A 14105-nucleotide genomic window follows, 5' to 3' on the forward strand; every position below is an offset into this window, starting at 1 on the left:
CTTTGTCTCTGGGTCAGTTGTATTTCCACAACCTGTTGGGTTTTGTAGGTGTTGTTGGCATGTTGATTTATGAACTTCCTGTTTTTAACTGTTATATACAGGAGACTCTGCCTGGTTATGAGGTGCTGAGGGGAAAAGGAGCATCACGCGTGGCTGCTCACCTTGCCCACTGCGCTGTGAATGATGGAGACCAAGGAGGAGAAGAAGGAACGGCGACAGGGCTATTTTGCTCGGTAAGCTCGCAGGGCTTGTTTCAGTGTTGACTAAAATGCAGAAATCCTTATTCTGCCTTTTTGATAAGGCTTTGTGATTTTTCAAGTATGTGTAAAAATTAAACCCGTGCTGCAGTATGTATCCAGAAAGTGCTTTCCATGCTGTATCCCTGATGTTTAAGTGGAGATTTTTTTCTTTTGAGTAGTAGAGGATACTTGAATTATAATTCTGATTTGTAATATTTAACTGTTCTTGGCTGTTCAGTTGTAAATTGCACTGTATTTGAGCTTCTGGCATCAAGTTCCTGGACAGTGTTGATGAAACCAAGCATATCTGAAACATATGTGTGTCTAAACCTGAAGTTTGTTTTCACATAAAGCACAGATTAAGTAGTATTATCTCATTAGGTGAGGCTACTTAAAAAAAAATAAGCTGGCTAAATCATATCATCTTTATAAATAAAAGCAATGTTTTTTCAATCATTTTTATCAATTTGAATTCATGATTGGTGATTTTTAAGAAATAAAGGATGTTGGTTTCCTAATAACTTGTCTTTAATTGGGCAAGTCTCTAATCATCTCTGAGCTCTGATGTACAAGAAGAACCAAAGCTCACTTACTCTTGTGAGGGGATAGGAAATAGGTTTAAAAAGCATCTTTGCCTCAAGGATGTTTTCTGTTGTATTGAAGAGGAGAATTGTATCCTGTCTCCGCTCAGTACTAAATAACTGCAGCCTTAGTGCATTGCAGTCTAGATCTAGAGACATGCCTGTCACAACATTTGGAAGTCGTGTGGGGAGAAGTTGCTGCTGCTTTATTGCTATTCAGGTTCTATGTAATGGTGGCTGAAGACTGGAGGAAGTTTTGGTCATGTGTTAGTGTCTGGTGACTTGCTTTCTATTTGGAGAAATGCAGTTATGTTGATGTTGGCAAAATGTTGCAGTTTGGGATTCTGAGAAGGGGAAGTGGATAGTGGCACCTAAAACAGAGGAGGCTTATGAAGGATAAAGCAGAAGTAGCTAAAGGGATTGTACTAAGGAACAAGAAATTTTCTGTTAAAGAAGACTCAGGCTTTGAGATGGATGTCTGAGTAAGATGTTTTAGTGTTGAGAATGTTTTGTGTTCCTTCTAAGTGCTGTCTGCTAAACAAGTGGAAATCCTCAAGAGGCTTTCAGGAGGGTCCTTGACAATTATATTTAATCTGCTTTCCTCTGTCATCTTGTGAGTGTTCTCTTTTAAAAGTTCACAGGGGCAGCATGTCTTGTATGGGCATAGGACATTGAGCAAGGTTCAAAAAGATGGGAAATCAATTCGTAGTATTAGCACTTAGCTGCTGTGTAACTTTGGAGAGGTTACCTCTTTCCCTCCCAGCTTGCTTCTTTTTTCTTTATATAGGTTGCAGGTCTTGGCTCTTCTTGTACGTCAGAGCTCAGAGATGATTAGAGACTTGCTAAATTAACAAAGACAAGTTATTAGGAAAGCAACATCCTTTATTTTTTTAAAATCACCAATCATGGAGTCCAAATTATAAAAATTATTGAAAAAGCTTTGCTTTTATTTACAAAGATGATATAGTTTAGCCTGCTTATTCTTTCTTAGCTAGCTAGGGGTGGTGCTCAGTGTCAGAGTGGTTGTGCTTGCAATTGTTGGAGGGGAAGCTTGAGAATCCCAAAATATATGCTGACAAACCAGCTCCTGAATTGCAAGATTAAGATGTACATGAAATTGTCTGCATCTCTGTCCCCCAAATTTAGCATTGTTTACACATTTGTCCTTTAAAATATTTGAAATTGCTCTGTTGAAGACACCCACTCAGCCATCATATTTTTCTACTACAGATACAGAGCCTCAGTCTTCCCAGGTCTTCTCTCCTCCCTGTGGCAAGTGAAGCTGAAATAAAACTTTGCCCATCCATTTTTGCTTCTTACCAAATGCAATTTTACCCACTGTGTTTTGGGGTAAAGGGCTTATTTTTTGCCTTGGTTCTCAGGAAACCAAAAAAGTGATTTTTTCCAAACAAAACAGAAATGTCTTCAAAACTTTTTAAAGAGTGATTTAGATTCCATGTGTAGATAAAATGTTACAGCTTGTAGGAGTTTAACAGGCAAGAAGTGAAAGTTTAAGAGTAACATGAGCATAAATTTCTCTTATGCAATACGTCCCTATTTAACTGCTACTCCTACTTAACTACACAGAATAGTCTTTTTTTTTTTGCCTTTTTTTCCCAATCATGTTTTTAGGCATTTCTGTTGCCTTCTGTGTCACTGGCTCCCAAATGGACCAGGATCTGTGCTGGTATTCAGCAAGTCCAAAAACAGATGGCACAGTGTAATGCGTGTGCAGTGACACATTTCTGTGTAATGGCTCTACTGTGGCTTTTGGTGCTTTTTATTGGGATTATGTGCCATGAACCCAAATAAAACCTCCTATTTCCCTCTGCCTGTGCATCTTCCCTCTCACAGGATGTAGAGCCTTGTTTCCCTTGGCCATTTATGTAGGTTTGAGTTTAGGGGTACTTCACCTCATAAAATGAGTAGCCATTAAATTTTCAACTTAATTTAGAAAGAAACTACCAGAATGAGTGCTGTGTATCACATGGAAAGAATTGCCTTGGATATAAATTGGTAGTCTGGAAGGCTGTATGTACAGCTTGAAAGTGGAATTGTTTTGCATGTGCTGCATATATTTTGCATGTGCTATTGTGTGATACTGGATATCTTTGGACAAGCAGTTAAAGGATATGAGAAATCATAAAGGAAGAGTTTGAATAGTTTTTTGGAAGAATGAGAAAAGGAGCTGTTTCAGGTTCAGATTTTCTGGGTCTCAGCATTCATCGCAGTGAGCTGCTGAGCATTTTCCACGCTTTGTACAATCCTGTGTTAAGTAGCTGTCTCCTACTGTCTTAGGGAAAAGAAATAAGTGTACTTTATATGAAAAATTGCTGCTTTTCAACAAGTTGACCAAAATACTTACATTAATTTTATTAATTGCTGTGTCTTCAACTTGTGGTGGCTTAGTCTGAACAATCTGTGTGGAGATGAACTGTAAAAGCCATACTTATATTGAATGATTTCTTAATAGTTTCCAGGGGAATTATGAATTTTAGTTTTCAGTTTCTTTTTGGTCACTACTGAGAGCCGTATTTCTGAAGCCAAAAATGAAGCACTTGTACTAGGGAAAATATTCTCACTGGGATTTGGGTGCCTTTGTGTTTATTGAGTTTACATTGGTCTTGCTACCATCATTCTATTGAGAAAACCACACAAATGTCTAGGACATGCTCCAAAGACCATCCCAGTAGGCAGAGACTCCTTTTAGCTCCAGGTTTTTAATACTTTTTTAGAACCTGAAGCCAGTTGTATAGCTTGATGCTCACCTCCTCTTTCCTTATGATGCCAATATCTAAGGGAAATAAAGGAATTCACAGCATGTTTTAAGTTGATTTAGGTTCTTGGCTTAGATACCTAAATTTACATCCATACAGGTGAAGGTTTATACATTAAACCCAAGATTTAAAAAAGATAAATGTGTTTACTGCAGTTGTTTACTTCTTACCAGCTCAAATTTACAGATTTTTTCTCCTTCCAATTATTTTTGATACTTAATAATAAATAAAACCATACAACAAATGGTTTTCAGTTTTTCAGTCCCATAGCTGGTTATAACCTAACCATAGCTTTCCTTTTAAGTATTCACAACAATTCCAACAGTAGGAATCATTGATACATAACTACTGAGCTGTTAGCAGCTAGATTCTGGAAAGCTGAGCTGGGGGAGGCATTATATCTAATTGTCATGTTATTGTTTTTCCCTGATCCTTGCTCTTGGCAGCTGTTGGAGGCAGGATGTTGGCTTGCACAGACCCTTGGTCTGACTGTGGTCACTCCCTTGGTCAGTCTTTTGCATATTGCAAGCTGTCAGATTTGTAAGCATCTCATTTGGACTTTTCCTGTCTTCTGTTTTATTCCCATATTCACAAATTCTGCACTTCATATTTTTTATTCCTGTGGCTGTTAAGGCACAGTAGGATGATGAAATAAAAACACAGTGAGCACAGAGGGGCTGTGTGGAAAAAGGGCATCAGTGGTGGCTAGGAGAGAGGAAAACCTAGATAAGATATATATGTACAAAGTTACTTCCTGGAGGGCATCTCATGTATGTGAGACCTTTTAATAAGTTTTTCTGTTAGGTGTGGTCCTTGTTGGCCAGGCTCATTATATCTATGTAACAGACTTAAGTATTGGCTGTTCCTCCCCTCAGTATTCCTCCAGCAGTTGCCTCCTTGCAATTGTTCTCATTCTCCTGAGCCAATGTGTTGATGTTTATTCTGGTTTCCTGTAGCACCCATATTTTATTTGTTGCTTTTAGGAGGAAAAGTTTTCCACACATTGTTTTTAAACCATCATGGAGGTTTATCTTGGGTGTGAAGAATAGTCAAGCCAAGATCCTGGAGATGCTTAAATATTTTTAAATGGCTCTAGGAAATAATACATCATTTCAGTTCATCTGTACAATGAAAATATCTTAGCTCTGCTTCCAGATATATAAACATTACCTCATAATTGAGTTACTGAAACTGAGTAACTGTATTGCATTTTATTCATATTGTTTCAGGCAATATCATGTATGCCTGAGGCATTCTATTTTGTAAAAAAGGCTGAATATATCACTACTTCAGATTTATGGGGCACATTGGTTATTATTTGCTCTGTTATTTGGGGTGTGTGTGTGCAGGATAGTTGATTTGCTATGGTGGATAGCTGAAAAAAACCCATAAAATATTTTCTGAAACACAGTGTTATGATTTCCCTGCCAGGTACTTATGCTTGAGTGGTTTCAATGTTTTTAGCAAACATTCTGTCTTTTGTGCTGCAGGTCAGTATTTTAGCTGCCCTTTGCAAATTCCTGTAAGAAGTTGAAAAATGAAAAATGTCTAGAATTTCACTGACAGCATCCCTGGGACCTGTTAGGTGGGGCTTTGGGAGGTTGGTCAGGTCCTTCAGATGCTTGAGAGACACTTGCTAGTCATTGCTTACAAACTTTTTTGTGTGTATATATATATATGTGTGTGTATATATAGATGTATATATATATATATATAAAGTTTTCTTTTTATCATAGTGTAAATCTGGAGAATGAGAGTTGGGAGGGAAATTGAAAATTGAACCTGCTTTTTCTGAAGTGTTGCCTGGGAGAAGTTGAACAGCTGTTTATCTTGGGAACTGTTTCCTCATCTCACATTGGAGTTGCTTTCTGGATGCCGAGGTTTCTGGGTTAGCAGCCTTGTAATTCTAGGGTGCAGGACAGAATTCAGCAAAAGAGCATGAATCACCATTTTCTGTTTAGTCTTTAAATCACAGAATTATTCCCAATGTGAGTGCTTCCTCTGGGAAACATAAACAAGGTAGTGGTTTCTGTAGTCTTGGTTCTTTCCAGTGCTTTCATCCTCAAGAGTAGTGGAGTCATTTAGGATTGAGGAAGAATTTTGTTACTGCTAACAGAATTAGTGAAAGTATTTAATGGAGCCCTGAGGCTTTCCTCAGGCTTCTTTGAAACTTTCCAGTACCAGAAATGCTGTTTATGGAGATACAAAGCTTGTGTAAGACAGGAAGCGTGGTTAACCTCCTCACCCATTCACTTCCCCCTGCATGTGAAGTGAGTCTTGGGTAACAGTGTGGCCTCTGAAGGAAGAGGCTTTTTTTAGGACGGAGAAGAAAGGTGGAGTTTTGTGTTATTCTTGATTTCTTTGAGAGCAGACTAGGCAGAGAAGAGAGTTTAGTTAATCTCCAAATGTACTGTGTCACACCAGTAATATCACAATTTTTCACCTTGCAAGATTCTTGTAAGGTTGGATTGTTAGAGAGAAGCATTCAATGACCTTAAATTTGCTTTTCCCAAAGGGACCTTTGGGTGTCTCTTAATCAGCCTTTAAGAAGAAACTTATTTAGCCTTCTTTATAGAACATAAATAGTTACACCATGGGTCTTTTAATGTAGACATCTGTGCAGTTTGGATAACAATGGCTATTAACATAGTTGCAATGTAATTTGTCTTCCTCTACTTCCCTTTCCTGCAGCCTGTAGCTGGGAATGCCAGGCACTGAGGGCTGTGCTGGACATTCCTGGTCCAGCCATTCCTGGACATTCCTGGGCCATGCCATTTACCCTTTTGCTCTTGGAAGGATTTAAAGACTTATCTTAAAAATGATGAAATTTGTAGGCTTTACAAAGTGGCTTTCTGGATAGGTGAGATACAGACTTCTTACTGTATCTGATATAATTGCATTTTTAAATTGTTGTACTGTTTCTGTAGTGTTTGTAGATATGGTCTTGTCCTTTCAGCCTCCCAGGTGTTCTCTTCTGTTCTTAGGCAGTTGATGTATCTACTGCATAAAATTCTGTTTAACCCCAGTAAACTGTTCTAAAATTAAGTCTAGCTTAAACACTGGTGGAAATGTAGCATAATACTTGGCAGAAGTGTGGTGGCATGGTTGATTTTGAAGTGATGCTGTGTAAGATGCTGCTGGAAGGAAGTGGTCACACTCAGCCTTCTGGTTTTGCCGTGTCTTTATGGATGACAGAGCTGCCATCACTGAGCTGCCCCAGCATGAAGGCACCTTCCAGAAGCAGCCACCTAAAGAGATGCCTAATGGTACTGACTTTTTAGTGGTGCTGTTAATCAGCTTCTGCTCATGCTCTGATAAATAGCAACTGTCTTACCTCCTTTTGGCAGCAGTCCTGGTCAACTCTCCTGTGCTTTGTACCACGGGGAGTAGGGAGTGGGCTGTACAGTATTTTGAGAAGGAGAACAGTCAGCATTGTGAGCTAAGTTAGTTCGCTGGATTGAAGAAAACACAGGTTGATAAGAAGACAGACATGTACCCTCAGGGAAAGTGTTTCTGGCTCATGAATAAAATTGCTTGCCTTTGTATCTACCATCATTTGAGGCTTTTGCCTGTATGGTTTTGCCATATGCCATGCTACATTATATAGTCTATTTCTGCTAAGAGTGCTGCATGTTTAAGGGGAAAGGGATGAATGATACCTGCAGGAACATGCTTTTGGAAAGGGGCAACTGTTCCCCCTCTGTATGAGAGACTGGAAAGCACTATATGGCTAACTAAGGGAATTCTGTTGGTAAGAGGGGAAATACTGTGGGTACACCTGTCTGCTTGCACTGCATCTGAACTACTAGATGCTGCATGCCTTTAGGCATTGGGCTCCCCACTCTTGCCTCCCCAAGGAAATGAAGCTTTTTGCCTCTGCTCTGGAGCTTTCAAAGGGTAAGAGGCTGTGTGCATATTCCTGGTGGCCTTAGGCTCCCCATGGTAAACTCTCATGCCCTCAGTGTTAATCCAGCTGCCAGACAGTGTTTGGAAGGGATTTCTTCCACCCCACCCTGCGCCTGCCAGTCTGATTATCTGGAGGTGACTTGTTAAGTGTAGGTTTTTGGTGTTTTTTTCTGCCCTACTTTGTAGTCTGAGCAAGGAGAGTTTCCTAGGATCATCTGATATTTGAAGATGTATGTTACCTATGCTTTAAGTCTCTTATGTTAGTCCACCAAGATCTGTGGGATTCCTCCTATTGATTTATGTGAGAGAATATCCCAAGGAGAGCAGCAGGAGTGGTTAGGAATTTGGGGAGGAGGGAGATAATTGTCCCTATACTGGAAAACCTTTGTAATGTAAATAAGCCATAAATCAGCCCTCTGGATGTCTTAATACACTGAGTATTTTCCTGTGAGGCAGCAGTTTCTGGCACAGAGAACTTGTCTTGTAAAACACTTAATATACTGCTAATAACTTCAGCCTTTTGCTACTATTTTTCTGGACTGGCTATTTTTATTTCAGTAGGTGTAAGCTTAACAGCTAGCCAATCATGGGTAAGCTTAGTTTAAATTATATTATGGTTTTGGCATAACAATGCATTTCTATAATGGATTTTTACTTTCAGTACTGCTTCTATAAATAAATGGCTTGAAGGTGTCAATCACATGTTTCAATCAGACAATCTTTAAAAGTCAAATCTCCTCAGGCAGAAGATTTATCTGTATGTTCCCTATCTGTTAGGGAGCTAAATGTTAAAAAGATGATGCTGCTCTTTCCACCTGGACCGCAGCAGGTGCTGCATGTTGCAGTTCTGCTTGCATGAGGCTAAGAAGGATTTTTTTGTTGTTGCAAATACTGCCAAAACTATTTTTTTCTTTCTTTTCTTTTTTTTTTTCTGGCAATCCAAAACTACAGCATATGACTCTGGTCCCATGAACAGATGCATCCGAGCAATTTTATGCGTGTGAGGAACCAGACTGTTAGGTGTTACAGAACAGTGAAAGCTGCTTGTAGGAGCTGAGCTGTGCAGGCACGAGGGGTGGGAGCAGGTCCAAAGCACTGTGGCTGCAGGGAGAGGTGCCAGAGCACCAGAGGGGAGGGGAGGGAATGCCAGCAGCTCCTTACCCACCTGCCATAGCCGGGGTAGGAGCCAGCATGCCAGAAAGCTTCCCTTCCCAGCCCAGAAGGGAATATGGCAGGCAGCAGGACACAATGTCACAGAGCACCTTCTTTATCTGGCGTGGGCTGGCTGGGTTTGATAGGAGGATTATTGTCCTTGAAAGTACCAGGAGAGCTGAAGATAGCTGCTGGCCTGCTTGTCCCCACCACCCTCCTGCCCTGCTGTGCAGCGGGGGGACAGCAGCACTCGGCCTCCTGGGTGTGCTGCTGCAAGGAGCAGAAGGGCTCCCTCTCAGGATTACATTCCTCTTTTCCTCAGCGTATTATTCTAGTTCAGCTACTGCCTCGAGTGCAGTGAGGCCTCATGGACTTAGAGAGTCCAGAGAACAAGGAGATAGAGCAGAGCCTCTTGTGTCTTCCCATCTTCCATCACGCTGACAGAGGGCAAGGTTTACTTTTGGCTTTTTCATTCCCTGAAGTCATTGCTTCTTCCCCTCCCAGCCATATACGTTTTGACTGCAGGTTAAAAGTTTCAGTTGAAGAGAAAATGAAAAAATGCAAATATTCTTCAGGCAAAAATAAATTAAAAATAATATAATATTTGATATAAAACCCACACAGGAGTTTTAAGAAGTAGCAATTAATACACATTTTATCTCTGATGAGTGTAATTGAGGACCGACTACACTAATGTAAATGGTATGGCTGCTGAAAAATATCAGACCATGTCAAATTCTCATTTTAAGGAATACGCTTGTTAGAAGTTACATTTGTACATGCCTGCCATGTGACTGTTCCATGTAGACAAGCTCTCCCTGTCTTGTCATCTTTATACCTGTCGTTAATGGCCTTTTCACTACAATATTAAAAAGGTGGTGCCATATTATTTTGTACAGATATGATGCAGACACCTGTTCAGGGTGTAGATTGATTATGATTCTCACTTATGAAATATCTGTTGTATGAGACAATATCAGCCATTATTCTAAACACTGAAACTACAGATTCCTTTTTATTCCTCCATGACAAAATGGCTGTGTGTCTTTTCAGAACTTTAATCCATGTTACAATATCCTAAATTAACTTGGACATTTCTTCTGTGCTGCATGCCAGTTCATGGGAAGTCTGTTAGGAAAGCCATCAAACTGCTCAACATGCAAAATAGGTTGCAAGTTGAGGACAATGAATGCAGGTTGTTTGAGGACAATGTTGAGAAATGAGATATGCATTTGGTTGGTTGACATTGGTTTTAGCAATTACTCTAAAATACTTTAAATAAAGCCTTTTTCCAGTCACATTGCTGTGTTTTTTGCTGAAATTTGTTCCTGAATAGATAAGTTTACAACCTGTTTGTAGGCCTGTGCACAGCATCTCTTATACTGTGATATCTAGCTGTTACTAACAGAATCCTTGAGAAATATGTGGTGACATTTGGATAATTTTGGTGTTATTATGAAAGTTAGCATTTAAAGCCATTGGTTTGGCTTCCATTTAGGGAGTTTTTTTTAAAAAAAAAAACCTTGGCCTTGTCTATTAATGATATAAAGGAGAAAGTGTATTTTTTTCCTTCATGTTTTTCTTTTTTAAGCTGTATTAAATCTTATAGTTTGATGCCATAGAGCTTGATGCAGTGATGCAGAGCACTTTGAAATTTAAATGGTAATTTGCAAAGTAACTTTCTTAAGAAAAGCAAAGGCTAATGCAAAAACAGGTACTTCAAGTCCTCTCCCTCTCTAAGATATCTCTATTATTGGTCATTTAAATAAGAAAACTGTTGAATTTTTGACTTTATTTTGGTCACTGACTTCTCAACCACAGCAACTTTTGGATCACCCCAACCCTTTTGGTCAGCAAACACTGACAGGTGACTTCACTTACTGAGTTGTGTCAACTTACTCAACATTAAGATGCTTTTTATGGAGAAAACAACACTTTCTTCTCTCTCTGCTGCTATTGGAGAAGCAGGAACAAAGTCACTGTTTCCTTTTTGCAGCAGGGGAAGCTGCCCATCTTCCAGCCCTTGGAGTGCCAATGTTTATGAAAATTTCCCATCATCAAAGCACCTTTTCTGGATAAGTGGGAAGAATCTGCCATGACCACTTCAGTGCTCCAGTCCAGAGGTCTGTTGGGCATGGTGTGGTGTGTGCCTGGTTTGGCTTTCTGGCATCCTCTTTTTACTGGTCTCAAGTAACATAGCAGAGGCTGTTGCTCGACAAACCCTTCCATCTCAGCCAGGTCCCTGCTTGGAGGAGCAGTCTTGCCTCTGCTTATAAAAGGCTGCCTCCTTTTGTGTTGGCACCAATGCTAGCACAGCCAGGTGGGATCTAATGGGGGATCCAATTTTGAAAACTTAATTCATGTGTTGGTATTTTTGCTGGATTACCTTTAACCTACACAGTTTCCCAGATCTAATCCCTGTGCAGCTGCAACAAATGGGTTTGTGCAAGAATGGGGACAGCTCCTGGGGCCAGAATCAGTGGTGAGCAGAGAGAGAGGGAGGCACCACCTTTTGCTAATAGAAGTGGCTTAAAGGTGCTGCTTTGAGCTACAGGCTTTGAGACAAGTCTCCTTTTCCTCAAATAGTGTGTAGCTCTGGAGGTTTGCTGTGCTTTTTGCCTCCTTACTGCTGCACTCACCATTCTTGATTTCTGCTGGGGTCCAGGCACCCATGCTCTAGAATGAGGGGTGGGAAGAAGAAAGGGAGTGCCTGCAGGTATCCTTAAAGAGTCTGCCCACGTGTGTACTGCCTTCTAACAGTTTGCCATGTAGTGTCCTTCTGAGAAAGAAAAAAACAAACAAGCCCCTAGAACCAAAACAAACCAACCAAATCACCAAAACTGAAAGACTGTATCACTGTCACTGTGTTCTCCATGGCCCTGCCATAATGAATTTTCATATTGGCTCTTTGTACCTTTTTACATCTTTGGCAAACAACATGCCTAAGCTACTTATTTTTGTCTGGATTTCACTTTTATCTGAATGTAATTCTTGAAAGAATTTAATTTGGTATCTTTGGTACTTCTCATATAAGAGATACTAAGATAGCACCCCTGGAGGTATTTTTCCTGGGGGTAGTTTCCAGCTACATTGCTGCTGCATGATGTGTGGCACATTTCCTGTGGGTTTTCTGTAAATGACCATTGATTTTCACCTACTGTTTTATTGCTTTCTTGCGGATGTTTATTGCCATTTGAGTCACTGAGCACTAAATTTCTTTCTGTTTTCAGGCAGTTTAATCAATACTAAAACTGCTTTCTGTTATCAGGAAATTTTCATTTTCCCTGAAGTGGGAAAATGGGTGGTCTGAGAAAGTGGATGTGGAGCAACAACTGTATGGAGTAGCACACGTCCCCCCGGAGCTTTCCATGTACTCTGTTGTTGCCTTTGGGATTGGTCTCAATTCTTGCATCTTGTTTCCCTATGTTAATTAAATATTTATGTTAAAGGGCCTTACTCTTTTTTTCATGGAATTTGAGTTTTATGAAGAGTGTTCAGTCGAGGCAGGGAGTGAGGAGTTTACCAAAGCTTCGGAGGAACTTGAGATGCGTCAGCCAGCTTGATGAGCTTACTGTCCTCATCAAAATAGAAAAGTTTACTATGGTGTGACTCCTGTGCAGCTTCTCTGTAAGATCCTCCCTTGCTGTGTGACTGCAGTTGCAGTTTCCTTGCAGTTTCCCTCAGCTGGTGTGGAGGGCAGTGCTGGCTCCAGGGGCTGGCATTAAGTGGGGGAGAGCAGCTGGGAGCCAGCCAGGGTGACAGGAGGTGACAGGGCAGGGCCATCCCTCCCTTGCCAGGCCTTCAGTGCAGGGAGAATGTCTAGTTGAGCTACTTTCAGAAGAATTCCTGGCATGTGTAGGAGCCCTTTGGGGTGATGAATGAGCACCACAGTAGGAGAGAGTGTCTGGCACTGTCAGCAGACGAAAGCAGGAGGAGCACCATGGGAGTGTGTTAAAAATCAAGTTGGTATTTGTGACAAAATAGTTCTGTGGTGCTGCTCTGACTGAATAAGCCTATTAAGTGAACTTCTGGCAAAGTTAAAGGAGTCATCTGAAGGGAATGACTTCTTCATTTTGCCTTCTGCCTAAGGCTGGTCTTTGAGAGCTTGCAGTAACTAAGGTTATAAGGGAGAGAATCAAATAGATGTCTAAAGGAAGCAAAATAGCTTTCCAGAATCCTTTTCCTATGGAAAAGATTTTATTAAATTGTTGTCATGGCAACCGAGTGCTGAATACATCATAACCTCTTTTGCTAAGTAAACAGAAAAGATGGGGATACTTTTGCTTTTGAAAATGAAAAGTTTGTTAGGGTGTATGGGAGCACTGTGGTCTTAAGTTTAGGACAACAAAAACTTCCAGACAGCTCAAAACCCTCTTTGAGTTTTACCCAGGGAAACAGAGATTATTTCCACTCCTAAAATAAACATAAAATACGTTGGATGAGATATTTAAAATTCCCTGATCTAAGTCAGAAAACTGGGAGGGGAGATGAACATATTTTACTTAATCTAAGAATTCATCAGAAAGTGCAGTGTCTTTAAAATTCCAGAACAACTTTACTGCAAATCCTCCCCTCCACATTGCAGCTGATGAAATGCATGTAGTGACTTGGTTTTTAAGCTAATGGCAATATTGGGAAGAAAGTAGACATACCCTGGATTGTCAGTACAGCACTTCACTCTCTGGAGCATGCCAGCTTTCTTGAGCATTGCTGCTGGCTGACCATCTGTGAAGCCTGGTCCTGGTACTTGCTGTCAATCAGTAACAGGAGCTCCAATAAAAGTGGAAATTTCCAGCTTTGACCTGTGCTACTAACATCAGAGCTTTCAGGAGTTGTTTTTTGTCCTTTGGAATGACCAGGTTATGGACACTTTTGAGGGTCTGCAACCACCATACTGTAACCACATGGTTGTCCTTGATAACTTTTTCAGACTTGATTTTTTGTAGTTTTTTCCTCTCTGTGGAAGATATAAAGATATAAAGATATAAATATATAAAGGTATTTTTTAAATATCTGCCAAAAGATGTGTTCTCTCCCTTACATTTGCCTTAATAGTCTGTTTTGATGGTAAACACACACCTTGTGGCTTGCTTGTTTCCAAAACAGGACATGTGCCAGCCTGAAATGGCTGGTGTTCCATGGAGTGTGCCTCCTTGTGGGGTGGATGCTGTTCAGTTTTAGGAAGATTTCTGAGGGTGAATGGCTTTGTATTTGTTTCTGTGCTGAAGTGAAAGTAGCTGCACTGGGAAGGTCTGGGTTAATTGTTATGGTTTGCCAAGCAGTCTGACTTCCTTTGGCTTTGCAAGCAGCAATGATTTATTTTGTCTGAGATTTGCTTATTCCTCAGGTTCAAAGGGTGGGATGAGAGCAGGGCCATGCCTGGAGCTGGCTGAGTCGTGCTGGCACTGAGCTGGGTAAAAGGGAGAGGGGTGATCTCTGCAGGCTGGGAG

At 40.6% G+C, this 14105-nt stretch overlaps 1 protein-coding gene across 5 annotated transcripts in view; it reads left to right on the forward strand.

Moving 5' to 3' along the window:
• Positions 1–14105, forward strand: part of NCOA7 (nuclear receptor coactivator 7) — an 80688-nt gene that overhangs the window by 22950 nt on the left and 43633 nt on the right. For all 5 annotated transcript variants that reach the window (XM_063151112.1, XM_063151116.1, XM_063151115.1 and 2 more), the window contains exon 2: positions 102–233. In XM_063151112.1, coding sequence (XP_063007182.1) covers positions 181–233 — 53 coding nt within the window. In that variant the 5' untranslated portion in view covers positions 102–180. The remainder of the gene's footprint in view (positions 1–101; positions 234–14105) is intronic.

This window comes from Melospiza melodia, chromosome 3 (genome assembly GCF_035770615.1).
Source record: "Melospiza melodia melodia isolate bMelMel2 chromosome 3, bMelMel2.pri, whole genome shotgun sequence".
NCBI classification, from domain to species: domain Eukaryota; kingdom Metazoa; phylum Chordata; class Aves; order Passeriformes; family Passerellidae; genus Melospiza; species Melospiza melodia.